Source organism: Anarhichas minor, unplaced genomic scaffold (genome assembly GCF_050575085.1).
Source record: "Anarhichas minor isolate MPS153535 unplaced genomic scaffold, ASM5057508v1 ptg000021l, whole genome shotgun sequence".
Lineage (NCBI taxonomy): Eukaryota > Metazoa > Chordata > Actinopteri > Perciformes > Anarhichadidae > Anarhichas > Anarhichas minor.
The window spans coordinates 7,391,026-7,417,523 of NW_027466467.1; the positions used below are offsets into that span (position 1 = coordinate 7,391,026).

The 26,498-nt window shown below is 41.4% G+C and overlaps 2 protein-coding genes across 5 annotated transcripts; both read left to right on the plus strand.

Moving 5' to 3' along the window:
- The first annotated feature begins 12,014 nt into the window (after positions 1-12,014).
- Positions 12,015-16,912, plus strand: uba3 (ubiquitin-like modifier activating enzyme 3). Of its 4 annotated transcripts, XM_076096056.1 has the most exons (18): positions 12,015-12,051; positions 12,176-12,214; positions 12,897-13,017; positions 13,122-13,202; positions 13,295-13,377; positions 13,490-13,570; positions 13,815-13,858; positions 14,181-14,245; positions 14,395-14,550; positions 14,666-14,768; positions 14,875-14,988; positions 15,247-15,300; positions 15,487-15,523; positions 15,630-15,711; positions 15,809-15,909; positions 16,056-16,119; positions 16,218-16,272; positions 16,369-16,912. In XM_076096056.1, exons 1-18 carry the CDS (start codon positions 12,032-12,034, stop codon positions 16,455-16,457), a joined length of 1,389 nt encoding a protein of 462 aa, XP_075952171.1. In that variant the 5' UTR covers positions 12,015-12,031; the 3' UTR covers positions 16,458-16,912. The 4 variants fall into 4 exon arrangements, 3 of the variants coding, with proteins under 3 accessions (XP_075952171.1, XP_075952172.1, XP_075952170.1); XM_076096057.1 differs by lacking the exon at positions 12,176-12,214 and having other exon boundaries at positions 12,017-12,051; XM_076096055.1 differs by lacking the exon at positions 12,015-12,051 and having other exon boundaries at positions 12,078-12,214.
- A 219-nt stretch (positions 16,913-17,131) lies between these two features.
- tmf1 (TATA element modulatory factor 1) lies at positions 17,132-26,326 on the plus strand. Its single transcript, XM_076095719.1, has 17 exons — positions 17,132-17,742; positions 17,840-19,218; positions 19,762-19,865; positions 20,139-20,265; positions 20,446-20,551; positions 20,916-21,058; positions 21,458-21,624; positions 22,140-22,296; positions 22,834-22,926; positions 23,067-23,223; positions 23,337-23,529; positions 24,375-24,444; positions 24,536-24,628; positions 24,746-24,868; positions 24,966-25,124; positions 25,365-25,490; positions 25,576-26,326. Exons 1-17 carry the CDS (start codon positions 17,610-17,612, stop codon positions 25,714-25,716), a joined length of 3,471 nt encoding a protein of 1,156 aa, XP_075951834.1. The 5' UTR covers positions 17,132-17,609; the 3' UTR covers positions 25,717-26,326.
- Positions 26,327-26,498: the final 172 nt, after the last annotated feature.

Sequence of the window (26,498 nt, forward strand, 5' to 3'; positions counted from 1 at the left end):
TCACAATCTCATCTCCGATGTGCATCCATTACCCTACTGTGTGGAATTATAATGGGACAGAGCCACTACAAGGGCAGAGCCAAACACTAACATGATTATGGTAATGACTGCCAACAGCTACACCTCTCAGTGCCAGGGAGATGTGCAAGGAAAAGGCAATTCCCAACAATTAATCAAAACACATAAATAGCCATAATGTCATTGACTTTCACTTCTGGCAGACAAGTGATTGGTGAATGTTGTTGATACTTCTAAAGCTATTCAATCACTGTGACGCATGGAGTTGGAGGTGAGGGGATTTGGCAGGCTACAATTCATCATGCCAACATTTAGTTCACACTTTGTCAGCTAATGTAATTAGCTAGAATCACAATTTTACATGTAAGAGACCTGTACTGTAGTAGATATTTGTAGCATCCAAATGGCCTGGTTCAATTTCAGATTAAACACTCCCAAGGGGGTCACATTGTGATGACAAACCACTATGGAGTAAAACTATGATTTTCCTCTGGCATGATATGGAAAATACATTGATAATAGTGCTTTTAATCACACAAAGTGGCAAGAAGTCTGAGTACGAGCAAATGTAGTTCAAGAACTACAGTCATGCTAGTGGCTCTGTGAAGCTGTGCTTTGCTTGCTAAATGCTTTGAGCTAAATGCTAACGTCAATATGCTGATGAAGACAATGTTAGCTTTAATGTTTACCACATTCACCATCTTAGTTTAGTGTGTTAGCATGCAAACGACAGACTTGTCATCGGTAGAGCTTTGCTACTAGCGTTGCTAAAAACATTGTGCATAGCAACAAAATGATAAAGTGAAAAAATATGAAAACATTCCCTTAGCTTTATGTCTTCTCACATTTATATCACACATAATACATGCAGTGATTACAGAATGAGCTGTATTTCTCTCAGATGATATCGGATGGATTGGAATGATATGTGATAAACAATAAGTCTATGCTAATTTCTGAGTGTGAGGTTTTAAAGCGTATTATAACAATTATTTATGTGCCTGACAGCCTGACATCCTGATTGGATCTGAAGGGAGCAGCAGTCGCCCAAAAAAAACACCTCCAGTGAGCCACCAGCCTTTCACAGGAACATCCCACCTCAGCAAATACACCTAGTGATCTAATATATAGTATCTGTGATCACTCGAGCATGTGTTTTAATGCCAGTGTTCAGTACCACTTCGTGCACACACACAGATGGTTGCCAACCCCCCCCCGAGACACACCCTCCCCCTTCCAATACCACCTTCCCATTCCTCCTTTTCAGAAAATATATGCGTTTGATTTATGTTCCACCCCCATTAGCAACTTTCTCTTTTGCTCTTCTTCTTTTAATTGCTACAGTCTCTCACCTTTTCCGCTCGACACACAAGGGAGGAAACTCTACGAGAAGGTGCTGCTTTGTGGGACAGGAGTAAAACTGTAGTATGTGGCTGCAGGCTTTAAGTCAAGAGACAAAGCAAATCTTGTGCTGATCCACCTGAGGCTGGGCCCACATGTAGGACTGGTCTCCCATCTGAGAGAACTTTATATATGTTTCATATAAACCACCCTGGAAATCTCAATCTCTATTTCTGTTTATGTTACCGGTTTCAGGCAATATGAAAAATCCTCAACCACAATAAACAATGATCTCCTCCGTTTTACACCCATTTGTGTTTTTATCGCTTTCCCTTTAACACATGGTGTGATTTCTCAACCTCAGTATCACCATGGGAAGAATATAACCGAGACAAATATATGGCTCTTATCACACAGTAGCTTAAGGGTCCCCGTATTTCAGCAAGGGCCTGCACTCACAGATATATAACTTGCAATATCATATAATGAAAAACATGGCATTGGTACACCTGCTCTTATTTGATTTCTCACCATTCATATCGAGGCATGTACAGTAGGCCTTTGTGTTTCTTATCATACGGCGGCAGGGGATGCTTTAGTTCAACACTGAGATAGCTGTAGGCAAGGCATCAAATGCTGGAGATATTTTGGGGCAGATTTGAGCAGAAAAAACAAACAAACACAAGATGAGCAACTGTGATGTGTGTGATCACATCCCCAGAAGCACCTCTCTGTTAATTTATCATGCCCCTGAATTCCAGTGTGTGTTGGATTCGGTTTGTCCCTGAACATCGTAAAGTGGGGAATGGTTTGTGTTTATTTGCAGTGAGAAGACAGCTTAGCCATGATGGAGTTGTATTGATCCTCCATCAACACCCCACATACTAAATCCCCATCTTGACAACTGTGATTGAACACATATTTGCCTGTGGATTATGTGTGATGAAGAAATCTGTGGTCAGCAAATGAGTCTAGTTTTAGAATGAAAATGCAACTTTCAACAAAGGGTTTGTTTTTCTGGTACACCTGACATGAAAGAGCAATTATCAGAATTTTGCAGACATATATTTTAAACTAGGAGCTTCCATTTTTTAACTGCTGCCTCATATTTTACTGTAGTCGTGTGTAAAATTGGTAGGTGTGCATTTCTCATTGTTTAAAAACGTGCCTTCCCAAATACAAAGTCATTATTCATTCAAAAAGTTAATACACTTAATTTCCATCTTCTGTGGTAAATAAATTTGTTAAAAATATAGCTTGATGCCAAACATTTGTCCCCTGCTGTGCCAATGGATTGCTTCACTCTTAAAACAGCCTGGTTCAACGACTCCAGGAAGACAATGTGTAAAATACAAATAGATACAACTAAAACCTTCAGTGGGCACGCCATGGGCTGTTTACTACGTGTCTGCAGGGCCATTAGTGAAGTTAGGTGTGTAAAAAGTTTCTATTTGTTGTGGAAATGGAGTAGACGCCTGGCAGGAGACTTTTACAGTTTTTTAATCAGTGAGCTACATTTTGTGGAGCAGCGATGAAAGGGTACAAATGAAATGCACCTGACACAACATTTCAAATGTAAACCGCGGAATTATAAGAAACTATAGATTAGTCTTCTTGTCTCATCTTAAGGGTAGAACTGAGTTAACTGATTCTTCCTTTTAAGGTCCAGTGTGAAAGATTTAGGGGGATCCATTAGCTGAAATGGAATATATTATTCATAACTGTGTTTTCATTAGCTTAGAATGAGGCCTTGATATAGGGAGCGGGTCCCCTTCATGGAGTTCAACGTGTTACGTCGCCATGTTACATTGCCATGTTACATTGCCATGCTACATCGCCATCGTCACGTTACACAGCCATGTTACACAGCCATGTTACACGCCAGGTTACATGACCATGTTACGTCGCCATGTTTCTACAGTATCCCAGAATGGACAAACCAAACACTGGCTCAAGAGAGAGCCTTTTGCACTTTTATGTTACCTGAAGGCCTCCGTAGTTCTCTGACACGCTTGTGAAACTGTGGTAACGTGAGCCGTTGAGTGCAAAACCGTAGTACTGCCAGCTGCTATTATTATGGTAAAGATGCTCCTGAGCGAGGTGAACGGCATTGCCACAGATTTGCACTCTCACGTTACCAAAGTGGAAAGGAAGTAGTGAGCGGAGGGGTACAACCTCACAGCTCGATGCCACCAAATCCTACACACTGTGCCTTTACGTTTTTTCCCTTTCGTTAACTTCTTTCCCTTTTGAAAGACAAACAACTGTTGGTGCCTCATAAAGACTTTGTGCCAACAGTTATGATCGGTAGCAGAGCCATTTTCTACTCCTACAGAGGGTTATAAATTTAATGGATCAGTATAATCTCATTTTCTACTTCATTATTAATCTGTTCCTCGACAGCTGTTATCAGGAGGGAAAATCGGTTCAAAATGAATGGTTTTATCATGTTTGTTGTAGTCACTGTACAAGCTGGTCATACTGCCTTAGCTAATACTGAACAGACACAAGTATGATGACTATCATGAAAATAATATTACTATTAACTCTAATCTGTTTTTTAGGTCTTACGGTCAAAGATACAAAATCCTACAGGAGAAAGAATATTTTAAACATCATATACTGATTCAGGTGACATTTAATGATGTGAATAGCGTCTGATTTGAATTTGTCTCCATCCCATATGCACAAAACCCTCTCATACATAAAGCCAACATGCCATGTGAGCATAGCAGAGCAGCAGGACTTTCACCACCACTTTCAACAATTTACAGTAAAACGCACAAAACTATTTCCCTAAGAACTTTTGTGCTCAAACATGAACTACCTGGCATATGATCCAAACACAGCACGGACTAAAACTACAGCTGTGTGCAAGCTGTTTTTGGAAAAGCAATAAATCCCCACTAGATGAGGTGTAATGAGGGAGTGCTGGGCTCTGATCCCCTTCTGCCCTTGGCTTAATATGGTAATACCTGCCCCCACTACACCCAGGCCATCGGCCGAGAGCACAACCAGGATTTACTCTCTTTATTACCTCAGCGGAGCATTTCATTTTCAAGGATATTTGGGTGGGTTAGTGGTACAAGCAGGTGGGTGTCAGAACTGGCAATCACTCAGGATGATGCTGGGAGACAGTGACATACGATGGAGAGGGGGAGAGAGAGAGAGAGAGAGAGAGAGAGAGAGAGAGAGAGAGAGAGAGAGCAATAATTTGTTTGGTGATGATGAGGTGCCAGCTGGCCTGAGTTGAGAAAAGAGATGTGTGCAACATACACTTGCAAGTGTTATATGAATGTGTGAGTGCCTGCCTCTGTGTTTGTGTATTATTCATTCAGTATACTAAGTCATGTGACGACCATTCATTTCCTGAGTGGCCCACAGGAGCTGGTAAACACCACTTGGCCACCACCTTAATAAATAAATTAGCACCCAAATTGTTTTTAATCAAGATCTCATTTTACTTCCGCTCTAATGAATTCATTATGGTGGGTTGGGGAGAGCAATGAGCTCAACACTGGTTGGCAAGTCGCCCCGCACTAAGGGATCCTCTGTTGTGTCATCAAACCGAGCTCAATCCGTGATAATCACAAGTTTTACCTTGTATCATTCTGATGAATAAATTCAATGTTTGTTTTTATAAACAGGTCTTATTTATCATAGTTTTGGCTATCATTTCTATTAGGTATGATTATACTACACTCACTAAAGTAGTTGCTAAGATCTGGGAACACAGTGACACGAAACATGAACAGCTACATCCAGACAGGTTTATACAAACGTAGTCATATTATTTCAAAAACTTCATTTGAAGTTAAAACTAAAAGTGGGAACACATTCGAAATGTTGGCAATACGTTATCGACAGCTAGCAATTCATTTGGAGTTGTCTTTGTGTCCACCTGACATCAGTCTTATAGTTGCTGTCCTTTTAGCTCTGTTTTGGTCTCCACCAAACTCTGAGAAAAATATCAGGCTCTTTAGCAGCTTAATGCTCCACTGTGTTCGCCAGCTTGTTGCTAACTTTGTCGTTCTGCCATTTGATGCTGTTACTGAAAACCGCAGTGGGTTTGATGAGAGCGGTGACAGTAAACCAAAACATTCTGGTTGCAAAACCAAAACAATGAGCTAAAAGAAGGTAAATTGTTCCATAGAAACAAATATTGATTATAGAAGCGTTTAACTGTTATGGGTGTTTGCAGACAATTCTTTTATTTTTTTTTTATCATTTTACCATTTGCTTTTGATGTTTGGCTAACCTGGGGGTTTCATAAAAACTGTATGAACATTGTTTGCCCCATCACTTTTTATCTCCATGATCTCACATCGCCAAAATATTTCTGCTAGGAATGATTACCAAAACTGCAGAAATACAATCCAAGTTGTAATAAACTTGGAGTGTCTTTTAAACTGCATCATTCTTGCCATTTAAGGGATAAGAGGAATTCAAACAGGCTCAAGTCACTCCACCACTGAGATGTTAACAAGCAGTCACATCATATTTTCATTATGGCTGTTTAATGTGGTGATAAATTTGTGAAAAAGTGTATTAATGGAATAAATTATGGCTCGTTACAATGCAGGCTGCAGATGTACAGCCAACATAAAGATTAAAAGTCAAGAGGAAAACACAAATGAATAATCTTATGATTCATTCATGTGTGATATGTCAACATGAGTAATGTTCAGCTAACAGTCTCCGCTGTTATTAGCATGGTTGGCCACTTTGTATGAATTGAAGTGAAAAGCAAATACAATTTCTTTACTCTTTTCATTATGTGATATAGACGATCTTAAACACCCATATGAGTGCATATAAAAATGAGCAATTGTTTTAGTGGATGGATCTTCTAAATATCACTGATCTGAATGGAGATAACTACAATATTACAAGGCTGAAAACATTTTATTACACTATTGCTGCAATGGAGTTTTTATGACAGAAGAGCATGTTTTCTTTGAGGTGTCAATTTTACAATGCAAATCTTACAGGTAATTTAACTCAAAGGGCCGCTAGGTGCACTGCTGTTTATTACTTGAGTGGGGAAAGATTTCAGGATACTTTATCTCCTGTGACTGTTTCATGTGAATATTACTTGTAAATGTGTGGGTCCACTGAGGAGATAAGCTGTAGCTAGTGGTATCTGTCGTCCTATCGCTGGTACAGAGCCCCAGTCCTTCAGGCCTCCAGCCTCTCTCCTCAGTCATATTCTCAGTGGTGAGGAAGGATATACCCTACTTCCTAAAGCTCCAACCTGCCCCATGCTCTGCAGAGGAAAGAGGAGAACATAAAATGCAGGGCTGAGGGACTCCATGGGGGATAAACCTGAGGGTGGGAACAGCACGGACAGAGTCTCTATCGTATATCATGGCTGTTTATAAGGTAACTGGTCATGCCTTAACCTGAGTGAGTTCCAGCTTGGTTGGTTTGATTTGCATTGGATTTACTTGATGAAGCAGAACTTCCACAAATAAAAGGGTCAGAGGAAATTCCAGACGCAACGTTCCTCCGTTGATCAAATGAGTAATGAGTCATTGCTCTGCTTTGTCACATCAAAATATACAGGATCAATGGGAAGTTTGAGTTTTTGATGGAAAAGGAAAATCTCATTCCCTGCGCCACAGACTCTGTCAGGGGCAGGAATGAGAAATGGACTCTTAGGATATGGTTGCACTCATTTTTTCCCTAAGGTGACATTAGAGTGGTACTTGATGTGACCATGTGGGTATTTGGGCTGACAGAGTGCTGCTGGTCTAGTGTACATTGTACTTAGGCTAACTGCATTAGTTAACTGACAACTCTGGATAAAACCAACCACACAATACATTTTAGGAAAAAGGGAGCTTCATTTTTTATAAGCACCCTCTCTGTCATCCTTCTTGGATGTAAAATCTGAACCTTGAAGTGTCTGTTGTCTGCCACTTCATTTCTAGGTGTGTTTCACTCCTGAAAGGGAAATTCTTGGGTGACTGCTGACAAACTGGATGTTTGTCTTCACAATGCACAATGTCTCTTTTTAGCAAGGAGGGGACAATAGTGATGGAGGAACAGTAGGAATGGTCGAGCAGGAAGCATGCTGAGGAGGACAGGAAATAGGAAGCGCAAGCAGGAACAAATGTTGTTGAAATAGCCGGAGGGAAATTTCCGTTCACTGTCTTAAGGTTCTCCTGCAAGTAATTCCTCTGCTGTCCTTGAAAGACACAGAGAGCGAGCCTCTCCCAAAGATGAGTTATCTGATAGGAGGAATGTATCAAGGTTGATATTAACACTACACTGATACAAATCAGCATAATGGGGACATGGGTCCATGCAATTGTTTGTCTTGTGACATTTGAGCGGTCTGTGTAATATATGGACACAAGTCTGAGTGCTAAAACCATTGAAAAACAGCGCTAAAAATCTGGTGGCTATTTAAAAAAATGGTTTAGCTGTTGTTGATTATCATATTCTTCAACCAGTCAGATCTTTAGTTTGACATGTTGGGCGTATTCTTTGACATTCCAGAGCCTTCCAGCTGGCCTACAAGTACGTCAGCATTAACGTGCCGCTTGATTGGTCAGTGGGCTAGCGTGACTGTTGTGAAACTAGCTAGCAGAACTTTATAGTTGTAAGAGTTAAAGTTTAAAGATATGTAAGAAGTTTTTACGTGACATTACATTTTTAGCGTTTTGGCATGTTTGGCGGTGACAATCCCAATATCTACTGCCTCTCTCGAGCTGACATTTTCAGCCGTTATTAAATGCATTAAAACGTATTCAAGAAATACACCTGGGGAGGCTCGACCGTCATCACTGGCGTCCATGAATCGAGAAGGACCTCTTCCTGGAACTGAACCGCACCGTTGTTATGATATGGTTAATATCGTTCCCTCTGATGTGAATAATATTTGAATGGTGGCCTTGAGTGTGTGGCGGAATGCGTGTCTTAGCGCCGCAGTTTTGCTGGAATGTGCAGAGGCCTGTTGAATCGTATTATTTAGGTTTTGTGTTATTCTACCTGCTTTGTTGTCATATACATACATGTGACTGGTTCTTGTGAGTTTGTTCTTGTCATTGTGTTAATTACATGGATTTTGATGATATGCATTGCCTGTTATTGACGAAGCATCCCGTCATGCTGGCATCACAATGAGGTTATTAGGAGGTGGTTCAACTGTAGTAGGACAGCACTGAAGGCCCAGGTATAAAATACACGGCCCGCCACTGGTTGCCTTTAAAGCTAAATAAAACAATAGTCAGTCATTAAGGAACACGTTTTAATGTGAAATATAACTGCAGTGTTTGGGTCAGACTTGAACCTATAAGACACACTAACCAATGCAGATGCTGCATTTAATAGTCTGACAACACTGAGTTATATCATCATCAGTGTGGTGAGGGAGTCTCCACACGATGGGCACTTTTTCGGTGCAAATCGTCTAGAAATAACTCTTTAATGGACCAAACATTGGGGGGGATCTATGTAAAGCAAGGTCAAATCCTCCACCCCTGTAGGCAGGAAGTTCCGAGCACAAATCGTCTGTGGGGCTCTGCCCATCGGAAACAGGAAGAACAAAGTGCAAACCAGCAATGACGCCACACCCCTCACGCAAGGAAGATGGATTGTGTTGTTGAACACCTTGGTGATGTTGCAACAACCCCATGTAAGATATATTGTTGACATTGGCAGTGGGACCCTATTTGTTATTGCTGCGATACTCCATTTTCAAAAAGAATGCATCTGCATTCGAAATAGCAATATGAAAATAATATGAAATTTTTTACTTGAAATAAACACATTTTAGAATGAGTCGCAACCCCTCACTCATGGCATCTGCTATCTTGTCTCTTCTTCAGTCAAACTAAAGAGATCAAGACAAACCAAAACCCACAGTCCCAAACCATCAAACACAGCATGGTTGCATTTGCACATGAGATCTATTTATCACGCTTCTTGGCAATAGTGAAGCTAATACACTCCAGGCAATTTCCGTTAAAGGTAAACACATCCATCACATATTAAATTATTTAATAAATACCTCACATGCAACACATTTCCTGCTTTAATAGAAAAAAATAGTGAACTGAGGGGTATGTTTTTTTCCCCCTGCAGAATCTATTCAGACAGATTTGGGAAGCATTTAGATGCACAACGTCACAATATAATGTAATAATATATGAAGATAACACACAAGTATGTACACAAACTCACACATATTGGGCTCATATAGCAACACAACACTGTTTTGTTGAGTGTATATATGGAGTCGAATTGAATTGTGAGCAGTGGCTATAAATCACTGTAGTCCTAATCAAAGCACTACAACAGAGAAAGTCATCAATCACTTACTACAGCAGAACACAACATCATCCAGCAGCGTCTCCTTGTCTTCTGGCTGGCAGCCCCGCTCTGGTCCTAACACGGGACACATTGCTGACACATTATCATTAGCACAATCAACACCACTTTGAACGTCCTGACAGAGAGCCATCAAATGGCAAATGGATATGGAGACATATGAGGCTGTAAAGCTGACAAACCCTGATTCCCATGTGGGTGCATGCAAGAGGAAAAGGTTTTCTGAATAACTGGAGAGCTCGATGAGGAAATAGTGGAAAACATCAACAGCTCCTCTGAGGTTCTTCTTCCCAGGAAGGTTTTCGCATTACTGATAGCCCGCTATGATCAAGTAATTCAAGTTTACGACTGGACTCTTCAATCTCTGCGTGGACGCGCTAACTGTAGTTGGCTGTGATAGATGGCAGAGAGCTGGGTCACCTCAAAGGCACGGCAGTGACATTCAGAGCGTCCCTGCTTATGGTGGGGGAATGACAGATGGCATTTCAATGGAATCTATAAATGTGTCAGCAATGGAAGATATTTTGACTTCTACCCCCCTTCTGCCCTACTTTAGATCCAGTCTGCATTCAACAACATTGCTTGAACCTGTAGATCTGGGCACAATCACTGAAGTGCCTTTGTACAATACTCCCACAGCAATAGTCTTCATTCATAATATAACTGATTTTGAAGTGTCTCGTGGGCTTCTATCTTCCATCTTTTTTTGATGAGATTTCATCTCATTTCCCTTTTGTTTAACATGAGAACATAGCTGAGGTTAAATGAAAGAGGACAAGACAGACAGAACAAATAGAAAGAGAGCGAGAGAGAGAGAGAGAGAGAGGAGGGCTGAGAGAGGAGGGCTGAGATGGCAGGCAGTCAGCTATGAAGGACATGGCCACAGCAGTTATTTTTAGTTATCAGTTTTCAGAGGCTGTCATTCGGAACATCTCATTAAAGATCTGAAAAAAAATCTTGATACTCTATCAAACCATTCAAATCATCAAAACTCTGAGGGGAAAAAAAGCTCTATATCATGCTGTGCGTGCTCTCGCTCTTTTTCTCTCTCTCTCTCTTTCACACACACACACACACACACACACACACACACACACACACACACACACACACACACATACACACACAGTATTCCCAAACATTTGAGAGCACCACCATGCTATCAGTGCACATACATTAGGCAGACATTTAATGACCTCTGCAAATGGTATCTACTACATTTCCTATAATATCAGAGAGGTTGCAGACAGATGGATTAATTATGTTCATGTGCCCGCAGGCATGTCTCTTAAAATGCAAAGAAGCCCGTCCAAGGTTTATTAATCATTCTATAATGAGACATTAAACACCGAGATTCATTAGCACAATGTGGACGCCGTAAATCAGATACGTGAGGGAGATGCCCTCACTAGTAAAGTCATTAAGCTTAATAACAAGATCTTAATTTCATGTCTTATTCATGCTAAGTGCCTCATGCAGCCATTCACAATAAAGCAACCCAAAGCAATAAATCTGTGACAAAATTAATCCTTATGCAGTCAGATGTTTGTTGTAAATAGATGACATAATAACAACACAACGACAAGTGCTGTAAATAAATTGAAAGATTAAATTATTGATCCAGCTACAGTTTGAATCCATAACAATTTGATTATGCTCTTGAAACAGGTTTATTTAACTCAAATGGGCCATTTCTCTCCTCATGTCCCTCCTTGACTGTAATATGGTTTTATTGGTAATTGCTTAAGTTAGAGGGCTGAACCATACAGAACAGAGCAATTGTCTTGTAATTACTAGTAGAGTCAATTATTTAACTGTCTTTGCTATTATTAAACCCACTTCTCCAATGTCCTACACTCTTACAAACTTGCACATTTTTCATGAAAACGTGCCAACATTTGGACATCTGTGCTAAATACACTATTTAACTTTTAACATTTGTGATCGAAATATAGTTTGATATCATCGGTATGCACAGTGGCAAATGTACTGTCCGTCTCTGAGCCATACAAAAAAATAAAAGGTAAATGCTGCCACCTGTTGGATCTCAGGTGTATCTACCGTCTTTGTAGTGGACTGTTGACAATGCTGCCTTCATAACTATCGGACATATTGAAACTAAGCTAAAACTGCATAGCTAATGCTAAGTTAGATTGTATGCCTTTTATTATCTCCAGTGCAGAGCTATAGATGACAACAATAGCTATGTTGGGCTCATATACATACTGTTTCTACATCTATTTTTGGCCTTGGGTCAATTTTGATAGTATTGCCCACGACAACTTGTATTTACTACCGTTGACGTCGGCATTTGAATGCATATAAGTGGCCAAACATGGCGGACGCGGATGAGCCGTAAGTAGCTGCCGAAGAAACAAGCAAGAAACACAGTCATTAACTGACCGAAAGATGCTTTCAAATCTCCATTAACCTACGAAAGCACAGCATGAATGAACCTTCTTTTATTCTCTCTTTTTAGGGAGAAGAAAAGAAGGAGAGTAGTGGAGCTGACTGAGAAGTTAGTGATGAATTGGTAGAACTGGCGGAAGGTTTGAGGTTACCAGGCACAGGGAAGGTTAACGTTAGCTATCGGAAGAAGCTAATCGGACATTTATTATAAAGAGCGTACAGAGAGTCTAGACCAGGGTAAAAAATACTGACCAGCTGCTCGTGAGTAGCTAACACGTCTATACAGTAAAAAAAATAGAAGGTATCTTTCACCTCTATGCAAAGTTAGAGGTTTATACTCTACCTTCTTCCAGTTGACATGCTAGCTATTCACCTAGCCTAGCAGCCGGTGGAACTGTCCTGTCAAGAGAAGAAAGCTAGATAACCATTAAAAAGCCAGAGGGTCAGAAGAGCCCACATGTCATAAATATGCTATATGATTTAATACATTTGATGGAGCATTTAAATAACTCAACGTCACCCACGTTAGAGCAGATAGGACAGACATCAGAACACGAGTGAATGCTAAATGACTGCACTACCTGCTCTGAACTGTAAATAGCGCCCTTACTATGTGACAGATAACCACAGTATTATGTTTAGGTTTTGATTGATTTTTTATTTTTTTTTGCATGATCCCAGTAGACGTAGAGGCTTTTGTGTGATATCAAACGAAACCATGTTATGCATGCCATAAACCATCAAATACTGCTGATGACACATCCTCAATGTGCTTGTGTTGTTGTCTACAGGATGGTGGTGGATGGAGGCAGTGGACGCAACTGTGAGTGGGAGGGTCGGTGGAACCATATCAATAAGTTTCTGGAAAGGTCGGGGCCCTTCACGCATCCTGACTTTGAACCCAGCACAGAGGTAACAACTACCGGGATCGGAATCATGCAAGTTTGTTGTTATTTGTCACCTGTGTCATCTTGCATTGCTTTAATACATAATGTATTCATCGCTTCTCCCCACAGTCATTGCAGTTTATGCTAGAAACCTGCAAAATCCTGGTCATTGGTGCTGGTGGTCTGGGATGTGAGCTGCTGAAAGACCTGGTAGGATCACTATTATATTTTAGAAGTATTTGGATTTATGCTTTAACGAATGGCCAACACTTTGTTTGTTTTTTGTTTGTGTTGTTGCTCAGGCTTTATCGGGCTTTCGCAACATTCATGTTGTCGACATGGACACCATTGATGTGTCAAACCTAAATCGACAGTTTCTCTTCAGGTCAGAAAAATTACGTGAAAATTAAATGTAAATTTCATGCATGTATTATCGTTAAATGTAGTGTTTGAAGCAGTCAGATTTGTTCTTTTAATGTGTGTGTGATGTTGACCAGGCCAAAAGATGTAGGTCGACCCAAGGCGGATGTTGCAGCTGATTTCGTCAACAACCGCATACCTGGATGCTGTGTAGTCCCGTATCCTTTTGATGGAACAACTATTGCAAGATTTTAGACGCTTGATATAAATGCAGTTGTTTTAAAAAGTCCAAACCACAATCCACGTGATCAAAAGGTGTAAAATGTTGCAAGCAGCTAATCCCCATGTCAGAAAATCACTATTTAAAAAAAAAAGTAGAATAGACAGTTGGTTAGTTGTTGGGTAGTGAAAGCAACACTGACATTCTCTCCAAACTAAACTTCTCCTTAATGCTTTGTGCAGACATTTTAAGAAAATTCAAGACATAGATGAAACATTCTACAGACGTAAGTATCATTAAGACTTTTTTTAGTTGCAACTTTACTAATGTGGAGTGGGAGAGGGTGTAACAATCCCGTGTACAATACATGTGACCAAAAGAAACGGACTAAAAAGCCATTTCATCAGTTAACAAGAGCCAAACATTCATTTTACTTGCAACTTGCTTGTTATTTTGGAGAACACTGGTTCCCTTTCTACAACAAACCGTGGTGTTCCTCTCATATAGCCACTGATAAGATTATTTTAAATGATACAGCGTTCCATTTTTTCAGTGCTACAATGCATTAAGTTTTTGCGTCATAAGATTTTGTTCTTTCATTCATCTAGAATTCCATATAATTGTCTGTGGACTGGACTCTGTATTTGCCAGGAGGTGGATGAATGGTATGCTGGTAAGTTATTGCTCTTCACTGCAATCTCTGTCGCGAAACTTTGGCCGAATGCATTTCTATACATAAATGTCTGAATTTGAAATGGCAAAGCTGGTACATGTGCTACAAGGAACATATTTTTTGTAATGACCCTGTGTCTTCCTCTGCAGCTGTCTTTGCTGGTGTATGTGGATGGTGTCTTAGACCCAGGTTCCATCATTCCTTTAATTGATGGTGGGACGGAAGGCTTCAAAGGCAACGCTAGAGTCATCCTCCCTGGCATGACCGCCTGCATCGACTGTACCCTCGAGCTTTACCCTCCTCAGGTGAGGAAGCATTTCTTTAAACATAAAATAATGTTTACAACCACGACATAGGGGTCTTACAGAATCCTCTCCTGGTCTGTTTGTTGTGGCTAAAAAAATCCACCTGTTTTTGTAGATCAACTTCCCCATGTGTACAATAGCCTCAATGCCTCGCTTGCCAGAACATTGCGTTGAGTACGTCCGGATGCTGCTGTGGCCCAAAGAGATGCCCTTTGGAGGTATGAATCACATGGCAGTTATCATTTCTGTTCAATGGGCTTTGTAATGTTTAGAATGATCATTAAGGGGCTTTTAAAACTTCTCGTTTGTGTGTATGTGGAGTAGATGGTGTGGTCCTGGACGGGGATGACCCAGAGCATATCCAGTGGGTGTACCAGAGATCCCTGGAGAGGGCAGCAGATTTCAACATAACAGGAGTCACATACAGACTAACCCAGGGTGAGCACACGAGGCACATCTCTCCGCCACCAACAGAACACCGCTCATGTACTTGCAACTCCGCTGAAAGACATAAAAGAACATAAAACAGCTAAATTTGTTGTCTAAATGATTTTTGAGGTTTGATACCTTTGCCTCTCTCTCATGTCTTATTGATGTTCACTCTGATCAGCAGATGTATATACTTTTATATCTTTGATTGTCCATTTTTAGTACACAAAATGTATATATTTTTTATATTCTATTTAAATGTTGCAGGTGTTGTAAAGAGGATAATTCCTGCTGTAGCGTCTACCAATGCTGTCATAGCTGGTAAGTAGCTTGAATAAATGTGGCGGTGTGCTAGAGAGCTGTGGAGCTGATGCCTCTATCAAAGATTGTATGCTCTGCCATTTGAGAGTTAATCATTTCCAAACAGTTATGAGTATAGTTACTGTCTGTAAACAGAACTGTGTACCCGGAGGTAACTGTGTTTTTTCCATATTTTATTTTACCCAGCTGCTTGCGCAACCGAGGTTTTCAAAATAGCATCAAGGTGAGTTTGCAGGTTCTGCTTGGCAGCCATACGCACAAAGTGAAGATCTGTATGAACCATGCGTGCTTGTCATTATTTCTCATGGTATTACTTTTTGCATCTGCAGTGCCTACATACCTCTCAACAACTACATGGTCTTCAACGATGTTGACGGCCTGTACACCTACACGTTTGAAGCAGAACGGAAGGTTTGTCCCTGAATTTCATCTGCCCAGCTCATAATTGCTGCAGTGATAAATTTACCTTTTTTTATAAAACACATGTTAACGTTCACTTCTGTTGCAGGAAAACTGTACAGCCTGCAGCCAAATACCTCTGGACTTGCACTTTTCTCCATCTTCCAAACTCCAGGAGATGTTGGACCACCTGACTGAGAGTGCCTCCCTGTAGGTTTAGCTTCCTTATTATGATTTATTACTTATCACTGCACTGTACCACCCTACCTAACTTATGGTTATATTTGCTTGCTGTTCGATATTTTTTTGTTCATTACACATTACCTTCAACAACCAATTATACTCTTTTTCTTTAGACAAATGAAATCACCTGCTATAACCGCGACAGTGGAAGGAAAGAACAAAACATTATATTTACAGGTAAATAACCTTTTTTTGTTTGTGTTTTTATTACTATTAATACGCAATCATGCCCGTTTTGGTTTGAGCCTACATTCAGTTGGTATTTTGTCTTACAGTCTGTAGCTTCGATTGAGCAGAGGACACGGCCAAATCTGTCCAAAACCCTGAAGGGTGAGGTGCTTTATTTACTGAATGTGTTTGCCTACACTCTGAATTGGTGAGCTGAATACACTGTGAATATGCTGACTCACTACATGTTTTTTTCAGAGCTGGGGCTGACTAACGGACAAGAGCTGGCTGTAGCTGATGCCACCACACCCCAAACCATGTTGTTCAGACTCTGCTTTACCTCATAGGATGAACTCAAGCACTCCCACAACCAGTCGATGTCATTCTTGTTTCTTGGATGCAGCATATTTAAAATGGCCTAATAACTGGAACCGTTTACAGTGTGTTAAGTCACAGTGTAAATGAGTGTACTTAATTTAATTGTTTTAATGTACTTATTGACTAATGTTTTGCACTGAAAAGCCAAAATCATATTTCATACCATGTCTTTTCTTTTGGGGATACAAATGTTGAGGATTTCTGCATTAATGTGTTGTCTGCACTACAACCTAAAGCGTGCTAACGTGCAAGCAAAGAGACAAACAAATGGTTACTTTGGTAAATATTATTGTGTACATGTTCTGGTTTTGAATATTTATTTATCCCAACACAGCTTTTTTTAGTTTCAGAAACCACAGATGTGGTAATTGACAGACAATAATAATGATGTGTGAACGGGAATAAAAAATGTTTTTCTTACAAAGTTTCTATTTTCTTTATGTACTCGCATTAATTTGTGGGAATTGAAGCGTATTCATGTAGATTTGAGAAACTAAAGAAGGCTAAAACGCAAATATACGTATTGCATTAATGCACACATCCTTAAGTTAAATATTAAAAATGCATGTTTGTGGATTTCATCCCGAGTCAGACCAGCGGACTGTCGTCAGACCGGGCCGTGACGTCACCATGCTACGTGGAAAAGGAAGTAGCGAGCAGGCTAACGCTAATGGGGCTACAAGCTGAGAGCGACCAAAACAAACGATGACAGCCGAGCGAAGGAGCCCGAAAAAAGCTCTGATTATTTTGCTTTTAATTGTCGTAGAGTTCTAGATGTGGTATTAGAGATACCTGTGTTTCTACATGAGAAATCATGCGGTTTTGAATGCCAACTGGCCAGTTTGCGGACTAACTGTATCTGTCCCTTTAACGCTATGCGTTGGCTGATTTACAGCTTTGCTAACTAGTACAGCGGTAGCTAGCTAGCTGTCAACAAAGCGTTTCTGGACAGAACAACATTTGGAAATTGCAAAGTATTGTTCGCAGCAGGTTATCGTTGATAATGAAACATGCAAACACAGTTTAAGTGACTGTACGTTGTGTGGTAACTCTAAATTTCCCCGTAAGATCAGTTTCACAACTTGGTGATAGCTAAGCTAACGTTAGCCTGACAGCCCAAAATGAGTTGGTTCAACGCATCTCTGTCCAGCTTCGCCAAACAAGCTTTAACGACAGCTCAGAAGTCAATCGACCGAGTTCTGGACATCAAAGAAGAGGACCAATGGGGTAACACGGTTGTAATGCCCTTTGATGGTAAGTAGTGTAACATAGGGTAGTAAAAAAGCTAATGTTGCCTGATGCAAATTTCGGATTACTGCTACAACTTGTGGTACAATTTATTTTCTGTCAGATGTCACCATACCTGGGAAGCTGTCATTGAGTGGAGGATGGGGAATGACGCAGTGGGAAGCGCCTCCTGAGGAAAAGACCACCACTCCTCCTCCTTCCTCCGAGGCCATCACTACGCCTGTCACCCGCACAGTTGTGGATGAATCCGAAAACTTTTTCAGTACCTTTCTGCCTCCCGGAGATGTACATGGTGTCACCATCACCCAGGTGGTGTCTGCACCCCCTGCTCAGTCTCAAAGGCGGCCCCAGGAGAAGGAAAGGAGAAACAGCGAAGACGCTGTGGCACTAACAGAAGTGGAGACTCAAAAGTCAGCACCTGCCGATGAGAGTCGTGAGAATCAGACAGTAGCTGAGAGCCAGCCAGTTGAGCTGGAGTCCGAACCAGCAGCAATTTACGCAGACACCATCCTCCTGCAGCCGCTTTCTCCATCTTCTTCCAGCGACCTTCCTTGTAACCCTGACAGCGACAAGAGCAGTGAAAAGACAGATGTTGGCTCTACAGTGTCTTTAGACACAAAAACGGAGCCGTCACAGACTCCATCAGATCACCAGACTGAGCAAGATACTACAGATTCACCAGAACCTGCTGCGGTCACTTCTGAACCTAAGAGCTCTCCACCTCTGAGCTCTCCACCTTGTGATCCTTCGCCCTCCCCGCCACCTAAGGAAGTACTCGTAGAGCATAAAGGCTCAAAGGGGGAGGACCGTCAAAATGATACCCCCTCTCCACCAGTCAGCGCTTTCTCCTCAGGAACCTCTACCACCAGTGACATTGAAGTGCTTGACCATGAGTCTGTGTTGAGTGAGAGCTCAGCCAGCTCCAGACAGGAAACGGGGGAGGGCAAGGCTGGCCTTCACCTGATGCAGGGCTCCTTCCAGCTTCTCACTGCCTCCACCTGTGGAGATTTCCCGCGTCTGGAGGACTATTCCAAACTCACAGAGAGCTCTGGCTCCTCCTCGGATGCATTTGAACGCATAGATTCATTCAGCATGCAGTCGTTGGATAGCCGGAGTGTCAGTGAGGTTAACTCGGATGATGACGTCCCTGGCAGTCGGACACTGGCGTCCGTCACTGCAGACCCTCCTCTTTTAACAGTGTCGTCAGCCATATGCCAGAAGCAGGAAGATGGAGTGGTGGAGGATGAAGGAGAAGAGGGCTTTACTGAAACCATGATGGAGCAGTCGCTGGATGAGATGGAGGAGAGTGGACGGAGCGCTACGCCTGTCAATAGTGAGCAGCCTGAAGAGTTGACGGAACAGGAATCTGAGGCAAATGGCGCTCTGTGTGATCCCACCTCCAAAGCCGAGCAACAGATCACTCCACCAATCACAGAAGAGATGAAAAGTGTCTCGACAGTTCAGATTTTGGAGTTTCAAAAGGTAGCATAATCATTGTGTTCCTAGGTAGCGAACGGTATCAATCGTAAAGATTCGTTTTATTTACATATATGTTTATGTATGTTGACAAAGTCAATATAGCTGCATGGATCATGGTAAATAACTCTGGGGTAACAACTAATGCATTTCTACCAGCTCAGTATTTTGCATAGCCTTCATGCAAAATAGAAGTGAATAGCTTTGCTACATTATCGCATCACATTTCCATATCATCTTATGAATTCTTCTGTTCTTGTTGTCCGGAGCAAGACTTTATGTTTCACCCGTCTAATAGCTTTAATCACAATTTTTCCATGTGGTTGAAGACAATTGAACACTAGTGTATTTTAAAATATCTGCCCATATATTGTAAGCATTTTTGTTCAAAAACATTGCGTCAAATATCAGTATTTCTCCCATTAGTCCCAGAATTTGTTATGCTGTACGAACTGTAAAACTCACCGTATATTTAAACCTCATGAGTGACATTTATATGTTCAGGCTCTGCTGTTTGAGACACAATCAAATGTTGTGGACGTGTTGTAGGTCATTGACGAGCTATCAGGCCGCCTTGAGATGAGAGAGTCTCAGCTGCTGGCAGTCAGCAAAGACAAGGCCAGACTGGAGGAGCAGTGTGACAATCTCAAAGAGTGAGTATACGCCACACACACACACACACACACACATGGTGCACAATGGCACTGTAAATACATAAGGTTGATAAGAAAGCTGTTTTTGTAATTATTGTAACTACACTGAAGAGATAATGCTGAACATTTCAAGTGATGTTTTCATGAAGTCATAGTGATTGTTAAATGCTTTAAATAATCTACTCCTGCAGAGCTTTACAAGCCATCCTCGCTTTGAGGCTGTACGGCTTTTGACAATGAGCTCTTCCACTAATGAGTCCGTTCATCCTCTAGTGAAGTGATAAGCCTGAAGGAGGAGAGCTCCACTGTTCAGTCCCTAAAGGATGAGTTCACGCAGCGCATAGCAGATGCAGAGAGGAAGGCTCAGCTGGCATGCAAAGAAAGAGACATAGCCAAGAAGGTAATTCATGTATTAATAATCTGAGGCTCCGCTCTCCCTCAGCAGCAAACCGAGATAGTTCTCCAAGAGCTACAAATGCTTTATTCGTTTTACAACTAACCCATATCTATCTACTTGTATGTTTAAATCCCAAATCTAAGATGTCCAAAGTCAAAGATGACATTTCTCTCTATGCTACAGGAAATAAAAGGCCTGCGAGAAGAGCTTTCTACAAGACTTCACTCCAGTGATACACTAGAGATCATCAGAGAGAAGGAGGAGCAGATCAGAGGCCTGCTGGAAGAAGGTAAGACTAAATTATGTAGCAGACTGTAATTCTTCCCCTCCACCAACCCACAGAATACCACTCCAGACAGAATGTAGAGTCGAGAAAATGTTCGCCACAAAGCCAGGACGGTCTCGCATAGTACCAAAGCTGCTTCTACTGTACAGCACTAAGCCCCGAAAGACTCGTCTGTAATTATTTGACTGAGGTTATGAATTAATGGAAAAAATCGTAGGATATAATTGATCAGGGAAGACATTATGCACGCATCAATCTTGTAGCAGTAGAGCGTGAATGTTCGAATGAACAGCTTGTTACTGAAATATTGCTCAGGCATAGTGGGTGTCATCTCAGCATCTTGTGTTTATTTTTGTTTACTTTTGAGGCGAAAAGTTGTCCAAGCAGCAGCTGCAGCACAGCAACATCATCAAGAAACTGCGCGTGAAGGAGAAGGAGAGCGACACGAGGATCACCAAGCAGCAGAGGAAAATCAAGGAGCAGGAGGAGGAGCTCCGGCAACTGCAGCAGGTCAGCTTGTAGTACAGAGAATGAATGTTTTCCCTGCAATCGGGAAATTACACTTTTGAGGTTTGGTGATACATGTGAAGAAGTTGTCATTATCAGTTACTATCAATTTTGATTCAGAGGAACCGTATCTACATTTTAGTCCGATTTATTTTTTTCCACTTTTTCAATTTAGTGTTAAATTAAATTTCCAGTTTTATTTTAAATTGACTTTGATTTACCACTTTTAATGCCGCTATCTTTTTCTCTTCTTTCAACATATGTAAAACATTATTTGTTTTCCCCCAAAGTCTTGACATCTGTTCCTCAGTTACAGCACTTCTCACTATTATATAGTTCTGATTATCTTAAATAACCAAATGTAGTATAATCATGGCTGCGTGTTTTTTGTTGTGTGTTTAGGTTCTAGATGGGAAAGAAGAGGTGGAGAAACAGCACAGGGAGAACATCAAGAAGCTGAACGCTGTGGTGGAGCGGCAGGAGAAGGAGCTGAGCAGACTGCAGACGGACTCTGAGGAGCTGCAGGAGAACAACAGGAGCCTCCAGGCTGCTCTGGACGGCTCGTATAAGTAAACACTGACACACCCTTCTGTTGATACTGAATAGAACAACGAGAACTCTTACCCTACATTTAATCTCACAAGCCAGCAATTGTACTTCACATCTCATTGTATTATTTCATGGTTGGCAGAGGAAACAGTGCAGATGAAGTATTTAAAAAGTGACACATTTATTGTGAGGTACTTGAGTTTATTGGATTTAAAATGATGCAATGAAAATTGAGGTTAACGTGTTGACTTCCACCTTTTTATTTGGAGATGTTTACTTCGACACTGAGTGAACAGTATGGGAACTGTAACCACTTTTATACATAGTCCCCCAGTTTTAAAGGGACAGAGAGAAATCGTACAAATTAGCATATACTTAGAATAATAAATACCCCATCGCCATTGTTTCATTTCAGCTCCAGTGTGCTGAAGTACAGAGCCCAACAACAGCAAATGTCCCACTGTTCTTTGAAATAGGGACGGCACTGTAATAGGGTTGTGATGTTGATGGTCTACTTCGACGTCTCTGTTGTCAGGGAGCTGGCAGGACTTCACAAGGCACACGTCAGCAGAACGAGTGAGGCCGAAGAGGCGGCCCTTAGCAGGGAAACGCAGGCCAAGGAGCAGCTGAGCCTGACTCTTGAGACGGTCCAGGAGGAGGCCAGGATGCACCAAGAGGCGCTTGCCAATCAGGTAACACAGGTTCGGGCTGTAGACACATGAGCTGCATGAGCAACCCAGCACACCGTGCATACATTACACTGCAGTAGGCTTTGGTGCAGCCTTAATAAACCTCAAATGGGAGTCAGTTGTTCAGCTATTATTTGCTGCTAATTGTTTGATTTCCTGTAGTACAGGAGATGCTGCAGCCCATAACCAAACATTTGCCTGTTATGATTACTCACTCACACAAGCACACATGGTTGACGGTGTGTGATTCCATCACTATACCCAGATTTAGTTTCATTCTCAAAATTGCTTTGGTGATTGTAGTGAATGTCTGCAGCATGTTCTTGATCATTTTGTTGAAGACGCTACTTAAGCTAGACAGAAATAGTCAGTTGCCAAAGTCAGTAAAGCATGCTAATATGGTATTTTGTATTTAATTTCACACATGAAAGCAAGCCTTTCTGATTTAGTGTTCCTTATTTTCTGTATTAGACATTCATTTGAAACCCTGCAAAGTTCAACAGTACAACCTTTATTAACTCTCTTTAATGTTGTATATAGGTGGCGGACCTGAGACTGGCTCTGCAGAGGGCTGAGCAACAGCAAGCAAGAAAAGAAGATTATTTGAGGGAGGAGATCAGTGAGCTGCAGCAGGTAACATAATATGATGAGTAGAAGATGTCCTACCAAGCTGGTTCCCTTTGGCAAGAAGTAGAAATAACCAGAATTTTGACCAGGACAGAATTTATTTAACTTAATGCACACCGTTTTTTGTTTCTTTTCATCTTCCACAGAGGGTTCAGGAGGCAGAGACGAGGAACCAGGAGCTCAGTCAGAGTGTTACCTCTGCAACACGACCCCTACTGCGACAGATTGAGAACTTACAGGCCTCATTGGGCGGACAGACGGCATCCTGGGAAAAACTGGAGACAAGCATCTCTGATAGGCTAGGTAAGAGGAGTTTTACTGTATGTGAAAAACAAACACCACCATCCAGTATTGTACAAAGTAAGCGAAAAGCTTTACATCTTTCTTTTTTTTATCTCCCTTTTCTTTTTCACCAGCGGATGCCCAGGCACAGCTGGCTGTTGCTGTGGAGAAGGAGCGATCTGCCACAGAAGACCTTCTGTCCATCAAGTCCCAGCTGGCCTCTCTCGAGTCCCAGAACTCCCTGTTCCGTCAGGACAAGGCCCGACTCCTGGCACAGCTGGATGCTGAGAAGAACAAGAGAGACAAACTTGAGGATGAGAGCAGCAGGTAACAAATCACAACTTAAAACTCAAGCCTACAATGTTAGGTGATGAGGTACATCCAGCCATCGTCACTAATCCTGTTCTCTAGTTGTACTAGTTTTCTATCAAGGCATTTATTCATGAATGTGTGGCATTAGATAGATGACAGGATGCATGGTTGAGTTTTATTTGTGTCACTGTTTCCAGAAACCTTATTTTAAAACATCAGTAGACTGTGAATTTTATGCTGCAGTCACTGCATTTTTACCCTGATTATCTAACATTTGTTGGATGTTTTACAGATACATATGTGTGAATATTACTTGCATAGTTTCTCTTGTTACAACAACACTTGCAGTCACACCACATCTCCCCTTGTAATGCTAATGATTCCTGGAGAGTGTTTTTGTTTCACAACAAACCCATCTGTGATTCAGAGTGTGAAGCAGAGGCCAGGGGGACCTCCCCTGGCAGAATGACTCATGCATGCACACATGGCCTTTCTGCCACACGGTTAACTTTTGTGAGATGTCAAGTCACCGTTAATGGGCCAGTGGTGCAATGGTTAACGCATTTGATTAGATACTAAGTTTGACCCCTGGCTACCTCGGGGCATTTTTAGCTCATACTGAAAGGTGTAAATTTGTCTGAAAGTATGACTACTTAAAGTAATGTTGTATACAGCTTGTGGCTGCTTGAGGAACAGTATATCTGCTTTTTCAGTAGAAAAGCTCTTAGAGAATTGTCATTATATTGCACACTTTTGTGCTCATTTTAATTTTAGGTATGTCACAGGGGTATTTCACCGGTTTTGTGTCTGTGATACCGTTGGTTGTTTGTAGTGACTTATTGCTCGTTATCTCAACGTAGGGAGCACGTCGATTTGGAAAATCTGCGAGGAGAACACATCCGGATGCTAGAAGACGCCAAGAAAGAAAAGGTACCTTAACGCTCCCTCTTACTCTTGTTGTTCTCCTCTAAAGAAACAACTCCCTCACGTGCATTGTTTTTTTTTTTGCTTCTTCCACCAGCTGCTGCTGGCCAATCAGTTAGAGATGGAGAAGATGAAGGTGGAGCAAGAGAAGAAGAAATGCTACCTGGCACATGAGGCACTCAAGGATAAGGTTTAGGACGATTTAGAGATCATCAATCTTTAGTCCGTTTCATCAGAATTTCTCAATTTAGACAGTTAAGATGTCTTGATTCTGTTCTCTAAAAGTTGTGAAATGTTCTCTCATTAGGAGCGGAAGACCATGACTCACTCTGTAGGAGAGCTTCCAGCCTCCTCCACACCCTCCCTGTCCCGCTCTAGCTCAATCAGTGGGGCAGACACTGCTGCTCTACACACCTCTATGCTCTCCCAGGTACACGCTGGGAGTAATAATGATGGTGATGATTAGTGTGCGTGTGTGGATATGTGTAGCTTGACCGGCCCTGTACTTTTGTATTATTATTCCACAGGATGACTGTTTAGACCACTCTTTGGGTAACATGACCATGTCGATGACGATGAGCGGGACCAACCTGTACGAGGCCGCCAGGCTGTCTGGAGGCTCCAGCTTCGTAGAGAACCTCCAGTCTCAGCTCAAGCTCAGAGAAGGAGAGATGACACAACTGCAGGTAGCAATTCAGAACAAAAGCCACATAAAAGCTTCTTAAAAATGTATGTATTAGTTTGATAGTTCTGCTACATGTCACCAGACAGAAGGCTGGCCAAATCTACAATGTTTCCGTACAATTTTAAATGTGGTAAAACCAAACGCATCAACAGGAAAATGAACATTTTGATAGAAAACAACGGGTCATGCTCTGCACTAAAACCCAGCTTTGTACCCGCTTCCTGTCCTCCTGTTTTTGCAGCTTGAGATCTCCAGTCTAGAGAGGAGTCGCGCTGTAATGGCAGAAGAGCTGGTCCGACTCACCAATCAAAACGATGAGATCGAGGAGATGGTGCAGGAGATCCCCTCGTTGAAAGTTCAACTCAAGGTAAAGGCTGTGAAAGCAGATACAGGATACCTTGATGCTGTATTTGCAGAGGTTCTTCTAATGTGTGTGGGGCTGTGCGTTGCAGGAGCTGGAGCAGAGGCACAACACTATCCTGCAGATGTACGGAGAAAAGGCTGAAGAGGCAGAGGAGCTGAGACTGGACCTTGAAGATGTGAAGAACATGTACAAAACCCAGATTGATGAACTGCTGAAGAACCAGAAATAAATCGTTTGTAACTGTGTTACTGTTGGGACTCTCGCAAACAAACCAATCGACCATCATGCATTCACCCGAAAAAGAATATGTAGAGGATTTAGTTTAATCACTGTGTCAAAAGAAAGCTCATCATCTTTATCTATTTTGTTTTCATTAATTATCACATGCTATATTTATGTGGGAATGTTGGGATTATGCACAACATACAATATATTCTTACAGAATCAGTATGAAGGATAGCCACAGTTTGTGATTCAGGTGTCCATTGGAAATATTTGGCACTTTCTACGAACTTTGCTTTTGGCGTAATGTCTCATGTTTAAACCTTTACATAGTATTGTATAAACAGTTTATAACTGTTGGGAGATGGTCAAGCTTTTTTGCACTATACAAATTCTTCCTTGTTCATTTCTTAATGCATAATCAGAATGGTTTAAGAAATATATAAAACAATATTGTACAGAGAATTTTATGTATCGTTCTTATGTCCTTCCAAATCACAGAATGTGGTGTAGACCGGAGAGTCGTCTGTGATTGAAATCCAGAGGGAGAAAGATTGGATTTTAAACCTTTTTTATAAATATGTAAATGAATAAACATTTATTTGGGTGGTGAGAAATACTATGATTCTTAATTTGAATTATGTGGATTCACACATTAGAAGTCTGCATTTTCATTACATTCATTGAAAATACTTCATTATCTCAATGCTGCGCAAAAGTCTTCAAATAGGCCCAAATCTCCATGTTCTGAACTATTTCATACAGTTCAATCAATATTTTATCACACAG